The sequence below is a fragment of the Montipora foliosa genome, chromosome 2, assembly GCF_036669935.1.
Source record: "Montipora foliosa isolate CH-2021 chromosome 2, ASM3666993v2, whole genome shotgun sequence".
NCBI classification, from domain to species: domain Eukaryota; kingdom Metazoa; phylum Cnidaria; class Anthozoa; order Scleractinia; family Acroporidae; genus Montipora; species Montipora foliosa.
The window spans coordinates 27,224,004-27,247,162 of NC_090870.1; the positions used below are offsets into that span (position 1 = coordinate 27,224,004).

General features: G+C 38.5%; 2 protein-coding genes across 2 annotated transcripts in view; one reads left to right on the forward strand and one right to left on the reverse strand.

The window, feature by feature from the left end:
- Positions 1 to 11,361, reverse strand: part of LOC137992771 (AP-3 complex subunit beta-2-like) — a 57,296-nt gene extending 45,935 nt beyond the window's left edge. The window contains exons 1-6 of the mRNA XM_068838286.1: positions 11,186 to 11,361; positions 10,976 to 11,051; positions 8,241 to 8,315; positions 7,990 to 8,085; positions 5,299 to 5,394; positions 3,445 to 3,509 (exon numbers count right to left, since the gene is read on the reverse strand). Coding sequence (XP_068694387.1) covers positions 3,445 to 3,509; positions 5,299 to 5,394; positions 7,990 to 8,085; positions 8,241 to 8,315; positions 10,976 to 11,051; positions 11,186 to 11,271 — 494 coding nt within the window. The 5' untranslated portion in view covers positions 11,272 to 11,361. The remainder of the gene's footprint in view (positions 1 to 3,444; positions 3,510 to 5,298; positions 5,395 to 7,989; positions 8,086 to 8,240; positions 8,316 to 10,975; positions 11,052 to 11,185) is intronic.
- Positions 11,362 to 11,380: 19 nt separating this feature from the next.
- On the forward strand, positions 11,381 to 21,950 carry LOC137992775 (HAUS augmin-like complex subunit 1). The gene is made up of 9 exons (XM_068838290.1): positions 11,381 to 11,527; positions 14,909 to 15,083; positions 16,277 to 16,409; positions 17,852 to 17,986; positions 18,122 to 18,245; positions 18,340 to 18,405; positions 20,070 to 20,141; positions 20,757 to 20,804; positions 21,006 to 21,950. Exons 1-9 carry the CDS (start codon positions 11,477 to 11,479, stop codon positions 21,054 to 21,056), a joined length of 855 nt encoding a protein of 284 aa, XP_068694391.1. The 5' UTR covers positions 11,381 to 11,476; the 3' UTR covers positions 21,057 to 21,950.
- Positions 21,951 to 23,159: the final 1,209 nt, after the last annotated feature.

Sequence of the window (23,159 nt, forward strand, 5' to 3'; positions counted from 1 at the left end):
TATGGCCGTCCTCACTCGGGGGAACAATAGGTCCAACCAGGTCGATTGCTACTCTCTTAAACGGCTTGTCAATTAATGGCATCTTCTCTAAGGGAACTTTCGGTACGGAACCCTTGTTAACTGTCTTCTGACATACATCGCAGGACTTGCAATAACGAGTCACGTCCCCTTGAATGCCTGGCCAATAGAACGAGCTTTGAATCTTATCAGTCGTTTTCTTTACTCCCATGTGACCTCCCATGATCGATCCGTGCGCTAGTACCATTATTCGACTTCTCAGCTGCACAGGAACCATAACCTGCTTCACGGGTTTACCTCCGTTCACATAAGGGTGCTTGTAGACGCGGTACAGAACTCCACCTTTCACTTCAAATGAAGTCTCAGCCTGGCCTCTCACAACTACGTCATCTTTCTCCCAGAATTTCTGTAGGCTCTCGTCATCACGCTGCATTTGCTTGAGCTTTTCTCTATCAACTACAGGACTTTCTTTGGTATCTGGTACCTTCAACGGAATATGTTCTCCAGCTTTCTTAGCTTGACTTCTCGTGGTTACAGCACAAGCTTCTTGTACAGGAACTTGCCAGCTTGGGTCTGGGTCGTCAGCGGCTCTTGCGCCTGGCACATTACCAATAATTAAATCATAAACAGCATCGGGAAGACACTGCGCTTCCACCTGGCCCTTGAGATAAGGTGTATCAACATCAATCTTTGCGATGGGAACTTTCCTTGCCGTATTGTCAATGAGCAGCATAACATTAAATTCGCCAGTAAACTGATCCACACGCACAAGGTCCCTCTTTACTACAATTCCACTACAACCAGTATCTCTCAGGACATCAACGGGCTTCTCTCCAACTCTACCTTTCACGACAGGCATTTTACTTCTCACTCCAGTCAACGGTTCAACACAAGCACTACTCAACAACGGAATCTTCTTACCACAGGCTAACAGCAACTTATCATCTTTAATGCAGGCCTTAATTTCTTCATCAGTAGGTTTAACCTCAGGTGGCTGAACTAAACAACTGGCACTCACTTGACCACGCTGCACAGGGTTACCATCCCTACTTTGTCCTCCTGATCTGCGTCCACCTGATCGACAGTTTCTAGCTTCATGACCTTGCTTACCACATAGGAAACACTTTCTTGTTAGGGTTGGGCAGTTGACGGCTTTATGACCTCGGGTGTTGCACTTAAAGCAATGCAGAGCTGGTGGATTAATCTGCATGTTCTTGGCTTCGTCCCTCTCAGGCTGCACTGTTGGCTTTCTGCTCGCTGAGCTGAACAAATGTTTACCATGAGCCTCCAAGTACTGGTCAGCGATCTTCGCAATCTTTGCTAGGGTCTCAGGTGCCCTTTCTCGCAGATGAATTGCCAAATCCTTAGGGCAAGAGTCAATAAATTGTTCTTTCACGATCAAGTCCTTAAGACCATCAAAGGTTCGCGCAGTATCCGAAAGCTCTAGCCACCGTAACAGGTATCTGTCCAGTCGCACAATAAACTGCTCCGGACTTTCGTCAACTTCTGGTTTGGATGCTCTAAATTTTCGACGATAGCCGTCTTCGGTAAGGTCATATCTCTTCATTAACGCAATCTTTACCTTGTCATAATCCTTAGCTGCGTCCTCCGATAGACGTGAATACACTTCTAGTGCCCGTCCAGACAACAGAGCACTGAGCTTCGATGCCCATCCATCTTTTTTCCACTTAGCTGTCTCCGCAAATCTCTCGAACCTCTGCACATACGCGTCCAAATCGTCTTTACCATCAACAAACGAGGGGAGTTTAGGTGCCTTAGCCCGATCCTCTCTCACTTCAGGACGTCCGTCAGCACTCTCCACAGCCAAACGTGCAATTTCCAGCTCATGTTCTCTTCTTGCCGCTTCAATAGCCTCTTTCTGTTTCAACAGCTCGGCTTCCATCTCCAATTTTCTTAGTTCGCGTTCTTGTCGCCTGGTTTCTCTCTCTTCGTCTTCTCTTCTTTTATCTTCTTCAAGTAATCGACGTTTCTCTTCTTTTTCTTCTTCAAACCGCCTACGTTTTTCTTCTCTTTCTTCCTCCAATTGTCTTCGTTTTTCTTGTTTTTCTTCCTCTTCCCTCCTTCTTTCTTGTTCTAATTGTCTGCGTTTTTCTTCACGTTCTTCCTCTCTACGTTTCTCTTCGCGTTCTTTTTCTTCTTGTTCACGCACAAATTCAAGCAGCTTTTCTCCTTCCAGACCAAACTTTTCGCCAAGCTGAATAATCTTCTCCATTTTCACAGCACTAAAATTCCACGGCTCTTTCACTCGCTACAACTTTTTCCACAGCGCAGCTACTTCCTTCCAAGTTGTGATCCTTTCCTGGTTTCTGTAGTCGGCAAACAAATGAATTCCTCTCCCGGACAGGCCCCCAATGTTACGAGTTCGAACGTTTTGAGGAAAGGTAGCTTGCAAACTAAACTGAACGCAGGGTTGTCGGAACAACAACAAGAAGATTTATTCCAAAATGAACGTAGTTTCCACGAAGTAAAACTCTTAACAGCATGTACTCCACAAACTTACACGGCCTCCACCAACTTGAATAAACACAGCTTCTGTCACACTTGACTAAACACGGCCAACGCCAACTCTCTTCGCTTGTGAAAAACTAGTTAGAAAAACACTCCGCTTGGACTCGTCTACTTATATACTCTGACAATAAACTTCTAGAACTTTCTAAATTAGTAATCACTCTAATTGTAGAAAGATTACAAAACACACCGATTTAGAAACGCTTACGTACAAACCTAAATATAAACAAACTACGAACTCTCGCGAAGATTCTAGACAGTAACGCTAGTCACGCAATACTATTTTTCGTAACAAACGTTTTATTATTATTTTGAACTGCAGTTCATCTGCAGAAATACAGCTGAATACTGATAAGTAGTTTGTTTGATAATGACTTATAATTAGTAATAAAATTTTAATTTAAATCAGTGATAAACTGTAAAAATAAATGATGTTTTAACCTCTCCGGCATCATTTTCAAGATCAAATCAGCATGTACATAATTATAATTATTCTTAAATGTAACAGTATAAAAAGCGGATGAGAATGTCACAAATGTAAAATGTGATTAAATTGAATGAGGAACCTAGAAACAATGAAATAATAATTGAAATATGAATTGAGCTTAAAAGAATTGAATATTAAACAAGATAATGCACTTGAGAACTGTCGAAATAAATAACTTAGCAAGGATTCAGTCACACTGTACACACTGTATAATTATTATTTAGTGTTGGTTTCAGTTCCTTAATAAAAAGCATTTCAAAATTAATAAGACAATCGAGTTTGTTCTGGCACTTTCTTAGAATAGTAAAGTTTCATGTGATGTTGTACAGTTAGTGAACATCTCAGAAGTGAATGCGATATGGAACCAAACAAAATCACACGAAACTTTTCTTAACAGACTTAACTCATACCTGTACAGCTTAGGAATAGCATGGGCAGCAGTTTTACGCACATAAGGAGACATGTCAGCAACACCCTGTGTTATGAAGAACAATGAAGAATATTCATGGCTGTTCTGGTTGACACAATGACATTCATTTGGCTGTGTGTGGCTGACATGTTTTTGTTTGTTGGCCGGCACGTCGGTTGCCTGTCGATGACTTGTTGACTGATGCAAAATGGTTACTTTGCATTGGTTGGATCTGGCTCCAGTTGTTCAAAAGGTGGACAAAGCTACCCACCAGATAAATCATTCTACATTGGATAGTGCAATTGGTTTTGCTAGAGTTTATCCACTAGATAGTGATTTCTCCATCAGATAGAGCTATCCATCGTTTGAACAACTGTGGCCAGATTTGTTACTACCCCTGCTTATACAGCAGATTGAACTGCAGAACATAAAGGGTAACTGTGTTTTGTTGGTGTTTTTATTGCAATGTTAGAACCCTGTTATCACTCATTGCACAAAATATTAGATGTAAAGTTAATGTCACCATTAATCTCATCCACCAGTATTGTGAAATACATCATTTTTAAAACCATTTCTGACATCCAAGCAAGACCTCTGTAAAAAAAAATTGACTCAGCCCTCACTACTCTCACTTACATGTAACTGATATTAAGAGACATTTCCCATACATAAAGTCTTACATGTATCCAAAGGATCTTGATAATAGCAGGCAAGTCAGAACTTTACAGAAAACGACAAAACTTTTAAGTTTATAAGACATGTATTGACAGAAACTTCTATCATCTTCAGTTGATTAATGTACAAAGTGTTAGAAGTTGAATTTTTAAGTACAGGAGAAAGTGCTAATTATGCTAGTAACAACGAAATGTACATAAAACGCGACAATGTGAGAATTAAAAGGATAGTTTTAGATTTACACGATGTAATTGTTGATTCAAAGGAGGTTGTTGTCTTTGAATATGAATAGCCTCTTTTATCTTAAGTTGAAAACTCGTAGAGGCGTGATCTAAAATATCGAAACAGTCTACTGAACACAGGGCGCAACAATGTTCAGAATTCTGTAGGTGTTTAAAAATGTGAGAGGCCTTATCACTGACTAAAAGAATATTAATTTTTGAATATTTCATAACATTACTTCCTTTGGGTAAGGCCATCTTTCTCTTATAATGTTGTGAATTGGAAACAAGAGCGGAGTTTAATTCTGGGACTCTGTGACAAGAATTTGCTTCCAAGTAGAACACCATTAGGACATCCCCAGTTGACAAGTAAAATTGTCTGGTGTTAGAGTAAAATCTGTGGAGTCTCACTCCAAGGCGTCAATGGGTTAAACCTCTCTTTACCTTTGGTAAACAAGGATGAGGAGGCCCAAACAATTTCCACCGGCTTTCAAAGATCATATACTACTGGACAAATGGTGTTTAATTCAAAACAGCCTAATGTCATAGAGATATTCAAGGGCTCTCCCTCAATCATTTAGAGAAAAGGAAAATCACTTAAAGATAATGCTTGTCAAAGCAAAACTGTGACCTCAAGGCTACTAGAACACAATGGACATACAGCAGGAGTCGCATTGGTCTGTAAAACCCATTTTACACACATTTTACACAAAATTGACATTTTTACATGTACAAGCTTCTTTTGAGTTTTAATGGACAACAGGCCTTTAGAAGGTGGGCAACCGAAAAAAAGCCATGGGCAACCAAAAAACAGAACTGGTGGCCCAAAGGGCAAATTTAGTAAGAAAGTTGGTGTAGAACACTGAATAAAGTGCCTTTACTTTACTTTACTTTACAAGTTCATTAATTTTTTTAATAACAGACTGCTAATTATGTTGAAAGCTTGAGCTACTACAAACCTCTTTTATGGCTAACATCATAATTGGAGCAATAACAGGAACTCTGATGCTAGACAGCACCCTAAGAGCACTCCCACGGATAAGCTGGTTGGGATCCTACACAGAAATAATATTAAATTCACTAGTAGTTATTACTACATCTTCAGCTGTCCATCGATTTGATGATAACTGAGCTTAAGGTGGCTTAGTACAGTTTTCTGAGCAAAAAGATTTAGATTTAGATTTTCTCAAAACCTAGCCATACGACCAGGGTTAAAATTTTGGGATTAAGTATACAATATGTGACCCTTCACGCGAAAAGAGGGCTTATGAAAATTTCACGATCATGCCGATTTCACGGCAGACAACCGTGAAATTATATAAAGCAAGCTGAAATACCGTGAAATTCCTTTAAAATAGCGTGAACTCGGCGTGAAAATTTATCATACCACCGTGAACTAGTTCACGCTGGGCAGTGAAAAAATTCACGCCGTGAAAAAATTCACGCCGTGGAAAAAAAAAGTCTTCCTCAAAATTATTTAATTTCGTTATCAATACGTTGGGTTTGGATTTCTGGCAGATTTCGAGTGTCAAAGAAACATTGACGTGAACCCTTTGATGATCATTAATTTTTGTCTACTGTAAAGTTGACTTACACGTGACTCAAGTGAAGAAACAACATGCACGCCGGCGACTGGATTTTGCGAGCATGTGAGTGCTGAGCATTTACCGGCAAGGACGAGCAGTGATCCAAACCTGTTTCCGAGATCACCAAGCATAAATGAATTATGAGCATTAATCTTTGGGGCAACTTGGAAAATCAGAGAAACTCGCTTAATAGTATGTTTTTATTTAAGTGCGCCAAAGGGGGCGACTAACTGCTCAAAATACACTTAAATCCAAACATAGTATGAGTAATTTTTCCTAGAATCCGAGGCAGCGAGCAGCGCGTAAATTTTTACGAGAAAATCGAACAACATTATTCCCCAAAAAGGACTGTTCAGTTTGCAAAATCTCAGCGGATAAATCCCTTTTTTAACCTACGTGACAGCATTTTTGGCCGCAGACCGTGATCGGGGGATGTCAATTTCATTGCGTATTTTTGACCAAACGTTGATTATGCAGAATTGAGGAGAATCCCTCGTATGGTGTCAAGTGCGCTTTTGGATGCTTCCCTCTCCTCCTACACTGATTTTTTTCAGTGTATTTGATTGTTTATGCTATTGGAGAAACTGTAATAAATAAACTGTTTTGCTCGCTAGCGTAATTCGTGTCAGTATCGTCATGAAACATTTTCATCCAAATTATAGATCGTCGTGCCATCAACAAAGCAAAATAATCGTACCAACTTCGATTTCGCCGAAATTAACGAAACGGCGCCCCATACAAACTTAAAACTTTTCACACAAGAGAAGATAAAAATACCATTATTCGATTTCCGAAGCAAAACATTGTTTTTCCTTGTTTACCGCAATTTTAATTCCAAAACCAGACCACGAAATTTTCCTGTTATTCTGGGTGGCGTAGCAACATAATTTCACGGCGTGAACATGAGTGAGTCCACGACGTGACTTCATTATTTTCACGGTCTTCAATTTCACGCCGTGAACTTTTTCACTCAGCATAGTGAAAAGAATTGGAGCAATAGTGAACACGCCGTGAAATTTCAATTTCACGGCGTGAAATATTAAATTCACGGGCCGTGACCGTGAAATTTATTTCACGGTTCACTATGAAATCCATAAGCCCCCTTTTCGCGTGAAAGGTCACATATGTCAAAGAGGAAACCGTCAACATTTTTTAAAATGATCTATCCGTCCATTTTTCAGTTATTATCAAAATAAACAAAAATCAACAGTTTCGCTATTTGTGATTTCAAACACTGTCTCACAGATTTAACTACATTTTTTTTCTTGCTAAGGAAATCCGGAATTTTTTGAGAAAAAAGCCTTTGAAATGTCTAATTTCCAGTCCCCTCTCCAGGAGCTTGGCCACTATATTTAGTATTTTCCCCCTGATTTGCATTTATTTGTTAGGTAAACTCACATTTTACATCAATTGCAGTGACTAACACTTAAGAATAAATCCTGTTGCTTTAATTTCACAGATTTCAAAATCTTGATTTTTTCTTCGGAAAAATGTAGTAAGCCACCTTAAGGAACATACTCGGAGGAAAAGGGTTAAAGGAAACATGTAGTTTTTGACTGGACCTAAATGTAGATGTTAACCCATTCAACCCTAAAGTGGCCTCCCACTGATGAGTAAAATCATCTGGGCCGGGTTGCTCGAAGCACGGTTAGTGCTAACCGGCATTAAATACCATGGAAACCTATAGGTTTTGATACCTCTGAACCAACGGATAGCGCTAACCAGGCTTCTAGCAACCGGCCCCAGGCCTCAGTTGTTCAAAAGGTAGATAACGCTATCGACCAGATAACCAATTGAGTTTTCCAATGGATAGTGTTGTATCCAGTGGATAGCACTATCCACCCTTTGAAAAACTGGGGCCAGGAATTAGACATGGTAAATTCGTTAAGTACTATTTTTCGGAGGGAAAGAGTTAATCCTCTTGGAATGATTAATAAATAATAACAATAATAACAATAATAATAATAATAATCTATCATTGTTACTGTTGTTATTTTACTAACACCACTTTTCCATGAAGAATATTGACACCCTACTGAAACTAGAAAATAAACAGTTGTAAACCTTCAGTCCTTTCTGGAACGTGCTGATGGAAAGAAGAGCCAAGTCCTGCTGTTCCTCGGCATAGCGAACAAGATACAGATAAACAAGCTTCTTGACCTGTTGAGTGAATCAAATTATCCTTATTCTAAGAACTTAAGAGACAAAACTAACTATTTTGGTATCATGACTTACAACTGAGCTTTCAATGCCTTGCAGATTATCATACAGTGTACAAATGTACATGATGACCAAACACAGACAAAGCAACTTGCCTCAACATTCTTAGAAACCACATTTTTCACCACTGCTGCAAATAAGTCAGACACATCTCGGCCATCAGCCATCATCTAAATAGTTAAAAAAAAATAGAAAAAGAAGGGCTCCTTAATTAACTACTTGTGCACTGCAAATTTTGTAACAGAAAAATATGAATTTCACGTAACCATTTGGGTGCACAACAACTTGTCCAATCAATGTCAGTGAGATTGAATGTGATCTTCACTTGTTACCAGTACATATCGACCTCACCAAAATTAATATTATCATTTCATAGGACCAGCTATTCTTATCTGTGTCCATTGTTTTCAAAATCAACCCCACAAGCTTCCTCTTAATCTTACCACATTTCTTACACAAATAAAATTATTCAGAAGCAGCTAGATCCTAGGGCTAAACTACAGAATTTAGGGCCCCACCTAGAGACTCCACTAACGAGCCGGCTCATTTGGCTCGTTTGCCAACCACTTCTGAGCCAAACAAGCCAACACTCTAACACATGTATGCTAACAGGACTCGTTCTTCCAAAACCAAGCCCCTATTTTTCAACCACACCCCAAAAGATGAAATCCCTTTTCAGACAGTTGTTGGAAAAAATAAACTGGTTTGAAAAAAAATGAACCAGTTTAAAAAATATTGAACTAGTTTAGAAATAAAATTAATCCAATGAATTCAAAATTGAACCATAACACATACATGTACATAAGAAACTGACACATTTGGCACCAAAGAGTCTGGCAATATTGGTTACCAGAAATCATCCTCTGTAACTTCGTGAAAAGTTTTATTCGCTTGCACAAAAGATTGAAAAGTGATTGGAATGAAATTGCAACATAATGAGTCATGTAGCATTATTTATCTTCGGTGTAGCAATTTCACTATTTTTGAAAATTTGCACGGCATGGCAAGAGAAATGCACTAGAAGCGGTAAGTCACCGATAATTACAACATCAATACTGGAACGATGTCAGTAAAAAAATCCATAAATACATGCAGACCCAAAAATTAATTTTTTCGCTTGATCTATTTCAGTCATGTCAACAAACCAGTGTAAATGTGTGAACAAGTCACCAGCAAAATAACCGATTTTGCAATTATTTTGTGGCTTGCTGGGCACAGAATTTACTTTTTCCTGAGCTTTATAAGGGTGTTCAGATCAGCTTTCACAGATTTCTCGTACCTTGTGATCAGGCATTCTTTTTGTCCTGAGTGTCAAAGATAGCGACAGCATAGGTAAACAAAAGAGGCTAGATTATTTTCATGGTGTGACTAATTTCTGAACAATCTGATCAATTTCTCACCGTGAATATTATTTTTCACCCCCAATTTCATGGCGTGAATTTTTAGTTCGGTTTATGGTAGCATAAACAGATGTTAATAAACCTGAAAATTATATATATGCCCTACGAAGGCACCCATATTGACGTTTTAGTAATAATCGCATCTCTGTTTCTTTGTCACACAACGTCCAACATTTGAATAAGCTTTTGTACTAAGTATTGGTACAGACCAGTTCAAAGTACAAGAAAGAACAATGGACAGTAGCTAGTTGTCCGACTACAATGTATCCTTCTCCTCTGGCAAAGTCCACTGTAACTTAACAGGATATATTTTCTAGTCTCCACAAAGGTTCCATTTTTTATCGCACGTGCTCATCATGCACATGTGCTCCTCTTTATGCCGTACACTTCCTTTTCCTGTCAGTTCTCTTAGGGCTTCGGTTCATTCACAACAGCATTAACCCTTAATTTCATGTTGTGAAATTTCACCGATCATTCACAGCATGATTAGATTCACGCCAAGGGTGAAAGTTTCTTATCGTATAGTGATCAAGGCATATTCACGCTGTGAAAATTGAAATTCACACACCATGACCATGAAAAAGTTTCACCCATAAGCCCCCTTTTTGCGTGAAGGGTCACATTTGTGGTCATACTAGGCTCCGTCTCGCAGTTTTAACCAGAATTCTGGATTGTTTCATGAGTTGCAAATATTGTAATATCTGGCGTTGTGGTACAGTTCTTTGGCAACTTGCAGGTGTAACCACTTACTTCTCATTTCATCGCCACAGAGAATTACGGATACGGAATTACCTATATTTTTTGTGAATAGTGTGACAAAAACTTTGTAAGGTCTGTTTTGGCTTTTTTCCTTGAGGTTAAAGGATGATGGGAGAAAGGTGAATTGCCTGCTGTCGACCACTTCTAAATCTGGTCGCCAACAGTTGATTCTTAGTCACATTGGCAAAAAGTGAGTCGCAAGTTCAAGCCATGACGATTCATTCTTTCATCCACAGTGCCAGGCCAAATGAGCCTGTGCTCCTAGAATTGCTCTGATTATACCGATTCTAACTAAAGGCAGGTGATATGCCAGAGTAGTTGGGTGCTGACCATTGTAGGAATCCTAAGTGGGATCCTATAGGATCCAGTAGTGTAGCAGCTCTCTTAACCTGCTATTGTTTGGTACTGTAAACAGCTTCTATTGTTTTAGTCTAAGTCATTGTTTCAATTGTTTTTTAGTCTTTTGTTTTTGGGTTTGGGTATTGAGCCAATCACATTATACGTTATGAGAGCCTGCTACATGACTCATAGGATCTCCAATAGGATTTGGACCAGGATCCTAATCAAGATCCTTTCCAGCAGTAGAATCCAAATCAGGATCCTACATAAGAATAGGATACTAATTTGGAAAGACCCGGTCATTTAGTCGTCCAGGATGGCTAGATACTCACTCCTACAATCCGCTTCATAGCATCAAGTTTAAGGTTGTCCTTTGAGCCATCTAACATTGCCTTTAAATCATCATGCCTGCAATTCCACAAAACGTTTCAAATGAAATTTAAACTAAACAGAAAGCTTGTACAGTTGTATGTAGGTAAGTACTAACTGTACGTATCTTACTTAACCCCAGCAAAATCAAACTAGAAAACGCGCGAGATTACCTTTGAAAATCGCTAGAAAAAAATCCACCAGTAGTGGTTTCAGGACCATCACGTTCTCCAATTGGTCTTTCGGCGTTGTAAGACATAATTCTTTAGGAAGTAAAGCTTGTGGATAGGATCAGCTGACCTTACGCACCAACTCATCAAACATGGCGGTCGCAGTGCTTCCTTGATTTGACTCCAGTCTTTCTCTTCTTGTGACTCCTCGAAAAAAGGAATCATGGGAAAACAACTTGACCCGCCATTTTCAAGAATTTGTTTGTACTTGTGATTCATGGGGAAGTTTCCTGGATGGATGTTAATCGAGCGACAGTAGAGGGCGATCTAGAAAAGCACAACAAGGCGAGTTAGCTTTTCACATTATAGTCAGCACACATACATTCCCAAGTTCATTTTTCCTGTGGTCGTTTTCAGACTTTTCAGGGCATACATGTATAACCCTTAGATACTGTATAAACGGTAATTCATCCCACTCTTTTCAAGCTTCCTAAATGAAACTGAATAAATTGATGTGCTTTTAAATGCTGAGAAGCAAGATGCAACAACGTTAATAGAAAACGTTTTTGTTTAGAAACAATCTTTTTGTAATGACTGGTGTGAGAAAGTAATTATGTGCCCAAGTCGATCGACAGAGGTGATAAACTACTTGCTTGGCTACTGTATGGGCAAAAGAACAACTGAAAAATTAGAGGCCTGGGAAGGGACCAAACCAGGCCTGCAACCTCCGTAACACCGGTCGGATTGAGCTTTCTGAGCTCATAGGGAGCTATATATATATATGTAGGTCGCTTATCTTCTTCATTCGACAAAATGCCCCATGAGTGTCCCACTGGTGTGCTGGCAATCACAATGACAATAATTTTGACAATGTGACATGGCTCACATGTGTTGATGCAACCACAGGCGGCCCAGACTCGGAGGGTAAAAAAATTATGAGGATTTATCTGGGAATCTCGATAACAAACTGAAAAAGATATTTACCCACAAAAGTTGTCAATAAAAAGCTGTACTTTATTGTCGTTGTGACTTTCTCGGTTTTTGTGTGGTTATTTGCCTGATTGAATATGCGAGTTAAGCGACTTCTGAAATTCCTGGGTTGTCACTCGTACCTAAATTAATAAAGGAAAGGCTGGCAACTAATTTCTAGATTACCTCACATCTCGCCGATAAAATCACACTTCTCCAGCATCGCCACAAAGATTAAGTATGGCTTTTTTATTGAGAACTTTTGCGGGTAAATATCTTTATTCAGTTTGTTATCGAGATTCCCATACAAATCCTAATAATTGTTTACCCTCGAGTCTGGGCTGCCTGTGATGCAACCACTGATGTGTGCCCTTGAGAAAGATGACAAGTCTTTGGCCTAAGATGCTGACATTAAGGCCATTTATACAAGAGAAAATAAGCCGTGGCTTACTCTGGCCGCAGCATACTCAATACACAAAAGGAACTATGTAAGCCGTGGCCAGAGTAAGCCGCTGCTTATTTTCTCTCATATAAACGGCCCTATTGTCATTCCATCTGGCCAGTAAGACTCTTTGGAAAGGGACAAAACATTAAAAAATTAGAATATTGTAAAAGTCATCATCTACGCTGTACACAACTCTGCAGTATTATGCAATCTTGATGGTGACAAAAATTATTCCTGGTAAACGAATGGGTTGTCAACTTGGCATTGTGAGTGGTAGCAACTGTGCTGACATGAGCAAACACGTTTTGTTTTGGTTGTACTTTTGTTTACAGCTATCAAGCTGGCTTTACTTTGAAATGTGCAGTCAATCATGTTTTACATCTTTTAAGTTTTAGTGCTCCTTTTTTACTCCTTTTCACCTTTAGAATGGTTGCAGTGAACTCTGCTCTATAAACTTATGTTAGTTGACACCATCTCCCAAGACTGTCTCCAGCATCAATAATATTAAATTATTATTATTACTATTATTATTATTATTATTATTATTATCATTATTATCATTATTATTATCATTATTATTGTTATTATTATTATTATTATTATTATTATTATTAAATTTATTATTGTAGTGTGGTGAGGTTGCTTTATAGTAAAAAGTAACACTTCAAGTGGAAATTGGTCTTTGAGGAGCAGTATTCACTTTAATCCAAAGAATTCAACTGATGCAAGTTCTCATTAGCCATATTCCTCTCCCCACCCCACTCCCTTCACTCTGCTTTTTTTTGTTACTTTCAACCCTTTTATTCTTAAACCAGCTCCTGTTGACAAGTGAAATCATCTGGCGTTAGACACAGAGTAAAATCTAGAAGTCTCAAATAACTTCTTGAGAGTAAATATTTACTTTTTACTAGTTTATCTAAATTGTAGAAATGCTGCTTAGGGGTATAGAGATATTCAAAAATAATGCGTGCAGTAATTTAATATGGTTTCTGCACGGAAGTGAAAAAAATTGAAGTGAGATTTTAATACATGTAGGTCTTACAAAATACAATGTATCTGGATAATAGTTTGAGGATACGAGCAGGTACTTCTTGAGATAGTGTTAATCAGCACTGAGTACTATTATTCACGTGACTGATTGAAACTGCAGTCAACTCCCAATGACTCAAACCTTTAATTAACCCATTGACACCTGAACCGCCCTGGCCCAACCCCATTGAAGAGTTAAATCATCTGGAATTAGACAGAGTAAAATCTGTTACATGTCAGTCCCACTCCAACGAGTCAATGGGTTAAAATACATACTGCATGAATCGAAAAACAGTAAACACCACTTTTCCCTTATTTCTGGTAATTTGTTTTCAACTCCCCATAACTTGAACCTTTTTCAATTTCCCTTAATCAACCCATTGACTCCTGGGGGTTCACCACTGACAGTCAAGTAAAATCATCTGGCATCAGATAAAGTAATGTCTGACCGGTTTAGGCGTCAATGGGCTAATTAATTAATGATCACGTGAAAATGGAACAATTCATTTCTAAATTACTGTAGACTTCAGAACGTAATGTAACATGAAACTAAACAAAGCAAAGCAGCAGGAGAAGTAATGTATTAAAGTTTTAAAGTTGAGGTACTGCAAACTTTGCAGCGACCAACGTCAGACTACTTCTACAGAATTCATTCAATTTACTCTTTTGAGAAATAATCAGTTGCAGTACACTGTATGTTTTTATTTGTCACATACGTCTTGAAGGACGTGGCTCGAATTATGGAGGGTAAGAATAATTCGTAAAGAGAATGACCTTAAGGGAAACGAAAATAATTTATTGCTTTGAGTTAGCAAAGGTAAAATTGCAGTTGACGTATGACTGAAATGCATTGGAAATCGATTTTGATTCGAGATACTGCGAGGTTCGAGTTAGCGAGGGTTCAAGTTAGGGTTAGGGTTAGGGTTAGTACAGTCAACTGTATATACTTTGCCCTTTTCTGCTGTGTTAACCCTTTGACGTCCAAACCGGCCTAAACCGGCCAGACTTAGTATTCTACTCTGTCTAACACCAGGCAATTTTACTCGTCAATGGGAAACCCCTGGGAGTCAATGGGTTAAATGAGATCTTTCTGGGGGTTGCCATTGGAACAGGCACCCCACGGTAAAAAACCAGTCAAGTTGCTTTTCCTTCTTCATGCAGTCTCATTGTGCTTCTCACTGAAGTTAATCCCAGTTTACTGGGGTTGCTTCTTGGATGGGTGACCACACATACATGTAATATCCTGCAATGTTGACTCTTTCGTGTTGTTCCTTTTTTAACAGGTTTTCTCCTGGCTACAACAAGTGTTTGGTGAAGATTCAATTCCACAATTTGAAATCAACAACTTTACTTTAAGCGTTTTAGAAAATCTTGCCAGCAGAAATCAAGAGCAGAATAAACATGCCACAATAATCACAAAAGATCACATTCAAAAGTCCACTGAATATGCTGCTGAAGGTAGAGCTAAGAAGCTGTTTCTACTTTATACTGTTTGCATGTACTTTGTTTTCTATTTCAGTGCAAATTTATAATGAATATTGACTTTTAGTGCACCTATTTTAAACATGGAAATGTCATCATATAATCAGAGCACAGCATTGCCACTTTAAGGACAGTGCCTACTGATATATATTTGACAGTATTTTTGGGTAGTTCTTGAATATGTGAGGAAAGCGGATCTTAATGTAAAAATGCAAGATTAGTAAGCACCACCTGTAGGAAACCAGAAAATCTGGAGATGTACTGTACAGAACATACTGTATGCGCAATAACAATAGTAGGCACCATCCTGAACAAATTTCTCCAAATACAATGTAAGCACAGCTCCAGAAGTTTAAAGAATAGAAACATCCCGACCGAGCTTGTTGTAAAGAGATATGGGTCAATTTGACTGTTTGATTTCTATTTACACTTTCTTTTGAAGTTTCTTATACAATGTAAAGTTTACGTACATTGTAATGATCATGAAGAAGCTAAATAGAGATGTGCACACTAGACTTTAATATGAATATAAAAGTGAATAACTTTTGTGCAGTGTCAAGGCTGCTGCCTAAGAAAAGTTTCGGGGAGCCCTTCGGGCTTCCAACATTAAAAGTTAGTAGCCCAAGTCATTTTTTCAAGAGCCCAGAATTAATTAATTCCAGCTGGGATCATATTTTACAAGAAAGTGAGGATGAATCAAGGAAGGTGTCTGTTCGAGCTACTTTTTAATGTTCAGAAATTTGGTCGCCCGCGCTCACAAATAAGGCGCCCCAGGCGACCGGGCGACCATTAGGCAGCAACCTTGAGTGTAAAAAAGCAGACAGTATACAAAATGTTAACTGGACAGCATGTTTTAAAGATTTACACGTGTGTAGTTGTGAAGTTCCAAGGCCTCTGCTTTGCTCTTCAGTCAATCATTCTGTTTTGGATCACCTGTCCTGAGCAAGAAAGGAGGGTCATTCTTCCCAGAATTGACCAGCAAGGTCTGGGGGAAAACTTTACATGTACATAAACATGGCAAAAAAGTGTAGTAGGCAGTTTTTATTGGTTCTCCAAAATGTGGCCTGCTTATTCAAGAGCAGCTGTAACTTCACAGAGCATAATCTTTAAAAAAAAATTCTCATCTCGGTTGTGTACCTGCTGTCATTACTTTTTTGACATTCTTTTAGCTGAAAGACTCAGCAGGATCACTGAACACCTTGGGTTACCTGTGTCTTGCATGTCCCAGTCAGGAAGAACAAGTTTGAAAACCCTTGCTTCTGTTGCACTGTTGCTTGAAACTAAAGATTGTTCTACATCAAGGTAATCAAAGGATTTAGAAATGCTACCACATTTTTTTAGGTGCAGCACTGACCTTTACTTAAATTAAGGAAGAGACATTTTAATGAGCAGGGATGGCACAATGGTCAGTCGGTATATACTCCATGGGAGAATGTCATGGATGCACCGTAATACTTGTCTAATACTAAGCTTACTACTGTAGATAAACAGCACTTAGTAGTCTACACGCTTTTGGGGTACTTAAGCCTACTCTAGGTTCTTGGCCTACTCGTGGTTCTTGGCCTACTCGAGGTTCTCGGCCTGCTTGAGGTTCTTGGCCTACTCGAGGTTCTTCTCCTACTAGTCTCCTACTACTCTCCCACTAGTAAGTGATGTTTAAATACAGTAGTAAGCTTAATATAATTAGTATTACGGTGCATCCATGGCATTCTCCCATGGAGTATATACTTCAGGCAAGCGTACGTAGCGGGCGAAATATTTATCAAGCCGGCAATCACTGGCGGTCACTGGCAAAGACTGACATGGAAAAGTTTTTGACAAAAAAGGAGAACCATATGGCCGTGAAAGTAACGCCAGCAGACAGGGAGTACGAGATGAAACATTTTGTAAGGAGCAACATTGTGCAATTCTGCACAATTACCTGCACAATTGACGTTTTGTCCCACACAACTGGCCTCCAAAATAGCGTACAATTTTAATTTTTTTCCCGCACCCTGTCAGAAGGCCAGAATGGTGAGAGCAGTCACCTGTCACCAATGTGATTTGGGTTTGATTGCCAGACTTAGCATCATGTGTGGGTTGAGTTTGTTTGTTCAGTCTACTCTGGTCTTAGAGGCTTTTCTCTGGGTACTCTGGTTTTCCCCTCACCTTAAAAAAACCGACCCGTGAGAGTTGATTTGATTTTTGGACACTGTCAGTGACACTGTCAGTGTCCCCAGTGATAAATTATTATTACTCCCCCAGCATTAAGTTAATTGACATTTAAAGATCACAATTATTAAAATTTAATGAAGTTTATTATTATGAAAGTAATGATAGCTGCTTGGTTTCAATGAAGAACTACATGTAATGGACTAGTTTGTCACTGAGTTAGTCATTGCTTTCAGTAAGACCCATCTCCCGCCAGTTGTGAATCGCCAGCTTTATTTCTTGTGGACAAATGATACCAAAGTAAAGGAATTAGAGACTCATTGGTAAACTTATATCTGATTTATACATTCCCCTTGGATTTTATCCCTGTACATGCTATGCTGCAGTCATTTTCCATTTGTCTATTCCGACATAGCATTGTCATCAAAATCATCAAATGTCACTGAAGATCACACTCCAACAACCCCTTAGTGCATGTGCTTCAAATCTTATTGAAAGCACTTTATTGTCTTGTCAATTCCACCACTTTTCTCAATGAGAAAAAGTCTTTTACCGTCAGAAAGATTATCTAAAACAAATTCAATTATCATAAGTTTGTTGTTAGGGATTGCAGAACAAAGTCAGGCTTTATCTGCTGCAGTTGATGCTAACTCTGAGGAAAAGCAGCTTCTTTCAAGAATTCTAATAAAAACAAAGAAGGCTCAAAGTGATGCTTCTGACCTGCAAAGGTGTGAGACATTTATCTTAAATCCTGTACCCTACATACATTAGCAAGTGCATTAATTTTGCCTCGCTGTATACTAAGTTCCAGTGTATGTTATAACAGTTCCTTCTTTGACGCTTTTTGTTTTTTCCTTGTTTAGATCTCTTGATGGTGTCAGAGACTTGGTTGCCTCTCAAGCTCCTAAGATGACAAAAAATGAGACGGAGACTGAATTTGTGAAATTGAAATGCAAAGAATATGAGAAAATCAACAAAGAACTTGAGGTTACTGTTCATTTCTGGGAAATGTATATTTCTCATAAACTAAAGTACCGGTACAGTAAGTGTTGATCGTTTTCATTTCAAACGTTATTTCCAGGAATATCAAGGAAAACTGCAGTTGGATTCAAGTATCTTCCATGGCCCCCTTGTCAAGAAATCACAGGTTAGTTTCACTGGTTGGAGCCACTAATAGACCAAAACAAAGATTTTTTTGGATTGAAAGATTAGTATAATTTATTCCATAATTTAAAGAACTGGGGTGACCTTAAAAGACTGAATGACAAAAGAATCACCCAAAATCCTAAAATAAAAGGAGGAATGGCGGAAATTCGCAAATGACAAACAACATAGAATTCATAAAATTATTAACGGGGTACATCTGTAAAACTAGCAATGGGCAAGCCCTGTAAAAACACCCTTTATTTTGTCTTTAGTTGCTTATATCTCAAAAACTAACTCGGTGAACCCCATTTTTTATTTCTGAAAAGTAATTAGAAGGGCATGATGAAACTTTCTGCAAAGTTTAAAAACTTTCTGTCTAGTGGATTCAGAGCCACCTTAATTTTGTGATTTTTTTAAGGTAGCTCTGAATCCTCTAGACAGACACTGAGTTGTTGTTAATCACTACGTTTCGACTGCATACTGCTAGCCTTCATCCTTTCTCTAGCTATAAGGCCTCTTCTAAACTTTCAGTTCAAATTGTAACTAAAAAATACACCAGGTAAACCCTAGTCGCACACGATCGCTTCTGCAGGAACGTGCTCATTGCGTGGGAAAGTGAGCCAAATGGATTGTCAGTGGTCACAGTTGTTGCGGGTACAAACAAGATGGCGTCCAAACGATCTTGTGATGTTGGCGCAGGGACTCTGCAAATTTCTAAATTTTTTCGTACGGTATCAAGTATGTAGCCCTGGAAACCCATAGCTTTGCATTGAGATTATATATAGCTCAAATGATTTGAAGATCTGAAGCCTTCAGTTTAACTGAGTCTATGATATATTAATGCAACTTTCAGCAACTGAATTTCTCATTTCGCAGTTGAGAAGTACTTGCTTGTACTATAGTTATCCTTTTTTCCAATAATGTTTCTGGCAGAATATAACTTGAATTTGAAAACTGAAGGTCTTGTGTGACTCTTAATTCATTACTGTTATCTTAATGCCATCTAATAGGAGCTCAGTTTACCCGAAAATGCACCAGATGCAACCATTTGAAGCCAATATTTTTAAAAATTTTCCGAGGGAGCATGCCCCCAGATCCCCCTAGCACACAAGGGCCTCTTGCCCTTTTGAAGCAGCCACCTTTGGCCTCTGCTGCCTATTACTATAGCCAGCTTGCCTACTACCGGTACTCAAAAACATTTTGATTGGGCTGGGTACCGGTATGTAAAAATGCTTATTAGTCAATTGGGCTCCTTAATTCTTAAATTGTCCAGATCAGTGCGTAATTGTAAAATGTATAAATTTGAATTAATTAATTAGAAAATGAGGGATGGTCCACAGGGGTAGTCCATGAAGTGAGTCCATGGACTGGGTCCACAGGGGTGGTCCATGGACCTGAAGTCCATGTTTTGTATACGTACAACCAGCTGTCAACTTCAAATTTTATTAAAAACACCTGGAAGAGATCTACAGTGTTGGCCTAGGGGGCTTCAGTTATGCAAAGCTAACGGACTTAACTATGCTAATAAGATAGGCTCTTAATGAAGACTTTTTGAATCTGAAAATAGACTGAGTAATTTTAATGATCACATGCCAAAACAACTATAACTACATGGTATAAAGTGCTCACGATTCTTAACCTTCTACTGTTTCTATTTGGCACTAGGATGTGAGAATTATCAAGGAAAAAATCAAACCAGTCAAAGACAAACTGGAAATATACCATAGTCTTCCACCTGTAAGTTAATGGTTTTAAAATGAGGTTCTCTTAAATCCATTTCAAGACTCCTGGGAGTTTGACTTAACAGTTTCCGCTCTGTCTACCTCCAGACAATTTTACGTATCAACTGGAGACATCCTGGGGCACCTGTGGAGTGAATGCGTTAAGGGGTATTTAGCTAACAGGGACACCATCCTAAAAACTAGCGAAATGGAAAAAGTGGACTGGAATATAGCACAAAACTTCAACAAGGATGCAACAGATACTTAACGACAGTTGCAGTTTACACATGTATGGTAATGCTGTGTTCAAAGATAAATAAAATTGTCATGAGAATGACTATAAAAAAGAGAGGTAGCAGAGACAAAAATACCAAGAATTAAGGAAAAAAAACTGTTTCAACAACCACGCTTGTTTGCAACATAATGCCATTGTCCATTATAGAGACATCTGCACATTAAAAGGGGCAAAATGCAACACAGTTATCTCCTTGGACGACCACTTAAATTTCTTTATACCTTCTTTTGTGCAAAGTTACTGATGATTGCAGAAGTGTAAAACCAATTGGCCCAGAAAGTATACTGTGAGTCTATAACATTACAAACAAACAACTGTTATTTTATTTTACTGTAGGACATTTCCCAGGCCAGAGTTCTGGTGGAAGAAGCAAAGGCACAGTTGGTATGTTTTGATAATACTGTTAGAGTTTGTGCAGTCTCCCATTTGCCTCAACTTAAGTTCTGAGAGGTGCATTGCAGAGTGAGCATGAATCAAACACTATAGTCATTGGCATCCTACATGTAATTTCACCACTTCTACCCTTAACTGTTTGACTCTCACTTCCTCTGTTTGCTAACATTTTTGCTTTACTGTTTTTCCTAGGAAATGCTGGAGCGGCAACTGTCCATCAACATAGACACGCTTCACTTATAACTTCAACTACAGTGTTAGTACTGTCTTCTTGTCTACACTGCATTTTCATGTAACTTCTACCACCTGGAAAGTGACTACCAACTATGCAGGAACAGCTTTTATGAGGAGCTTGTGTCATCCTCTTGTTTTGGCAATTTGCACCATTCAGTTGACTTTCTAATTGCTATGCCTTGTTTTAATTCCTTGATTCTTTTAGTCTAGGAGTCAACATACAGAAGTTTGACAGCATAATTATTTTGGCAGTATAAGAGGGATAATTTATAGGCAGCTCTCACTAAGCGACTGGGATTCCACAAGGGAATCAAAAAGCACAAGTTTGTGAATATTTGACTGCTGAAGAAGAATTGCAAAAAAAAAAATTAATTTTAATGTTTCCAAAAGCTTAGTTGCTGTGAACTATTCTTCAACTCAGAACTGTGGTCTCAACCATCTAAGAAATGCTTTTCTTGTTGGCTACTTCAACCTGTTTTCGTTTTGGAAAACGAAAGTTCATTCAGGACTCAGTAGTGTGGCGCAGTGGTTTAGAGTGTGCTTTCCTTGAGGTCGATTGGGTTCAAGACTCTCTCTGACCACTAGATACTGGTTGTCTTTGGTTCAACTTCTCTACTGCATTTGTAATAGCCAACCAGTTTGCCTCTGGCCATTTGGGATTCTTAAAAAAAGTTGTTGCTGCTGCTGTGTGTCATTTGCTCGGAGATATTAGTGCACTAGGCTACTCTGAAATCCGAGGAAAGTTTTTCATTCCTTTGTTTCCCCCTTAAGTTTGCTCTTGCTCTATTTTTTTGCTCAAACTGTAACCTGGAAAGGTTACAAGAAGTAATCCTATGCTTCACCAAAATGTACATAATTAGTTAGATCTGTAGCTGGTTCAGAATAAAAATTAAATTAACACTGTTTCGCGTCGTGGCAATCTTATGGTACCAAATGAAACACCAATAATTGCTTAACAAGATGCACTCATTTCTTTGATGATTAGGTTACCATGGCAACAAAAGAGCCATTTAGAAAATGCCCGTTATTTTGTCTTTTAATCTCAAAAATGAACTTAGTGACTTCCACTTTTTTATTGCTGGAAAGTGATAAGCAAGCCCAACTAAAGTGAAAAAAATTCTCTGGAGCAGATTCAGAGCCACCTTAACTTTTCCAACATTTTATGAAAGTGGCTCTGAATCTGCTCCAGAGAATTTTTTTCAAGTTAAATTGTAGCCCGTTAACCACTTTTGCAACATCTTAAGGACGGTGCCTACTATTGTTATTGCGCATACGTTCTGTGCACCTCGAGATACTCAGATTGCCTATCAGCGGTGCTTGTTAATACAGGGATATTTTTGCGTGGTTCAAAACTATGCAGATAAAGCAGAACTTAGCAAGTGCTCTTGGTATCCAAAAAGAAAATTGGAGGTAACCACGCCTTTTTCAGAGATAAGTAAGCTTGAATTTGGAAAAGAACGCCATGCATTGCTTTATATTTTAAAGCTTTTTACAAATATTGTTGATTAATTATCTTCGAAAAATGCATGGTTACCCCCAATTTTCTTTTTGGATTTCAATAACACTTGTTAAGATCTGCTTTTCCCGCATAGTCAGTAAACCGCGCAAAAATACCTTTGAATTAGTAGGCACCATCCTTAAGCAATAATTATCATTGGTGTCTCGTATGGAACCAAAAAAATAATTACTCAGTCCTTTGTTGAAAGAGTTTAGGTACAACTGACATTATCACAACATGGATGTCCCCTGGTCTGTGAAGATACTGTATTACTAGGGCAATTTGAAGTTTTTCTGGATTAAATTCACCATTTACTTAATTTAATTGCATGGTTATGCCTAGCTTGATTGATTTAAACATTGCACCATATTCTAAGCAAATCAGAGGCTAAAACAAAACCAATTTTTCTGTTTTTCTTGTACATGTTTTCTTGCAAGTGCAAGATGCATGTATTTGCTTCACAATAATTATTAATTGCCTTACTTGAATATCTGGGGCACATTAGTTGGGGGAATTATGTCAGTTTGGTTTCCTGGTAATTAGGTACTTGTGCACCGCGTTGGACTAGAGCTGAGATGTAGTGAAGCTTTATGCAGGGTTATCCGTGATGTTTT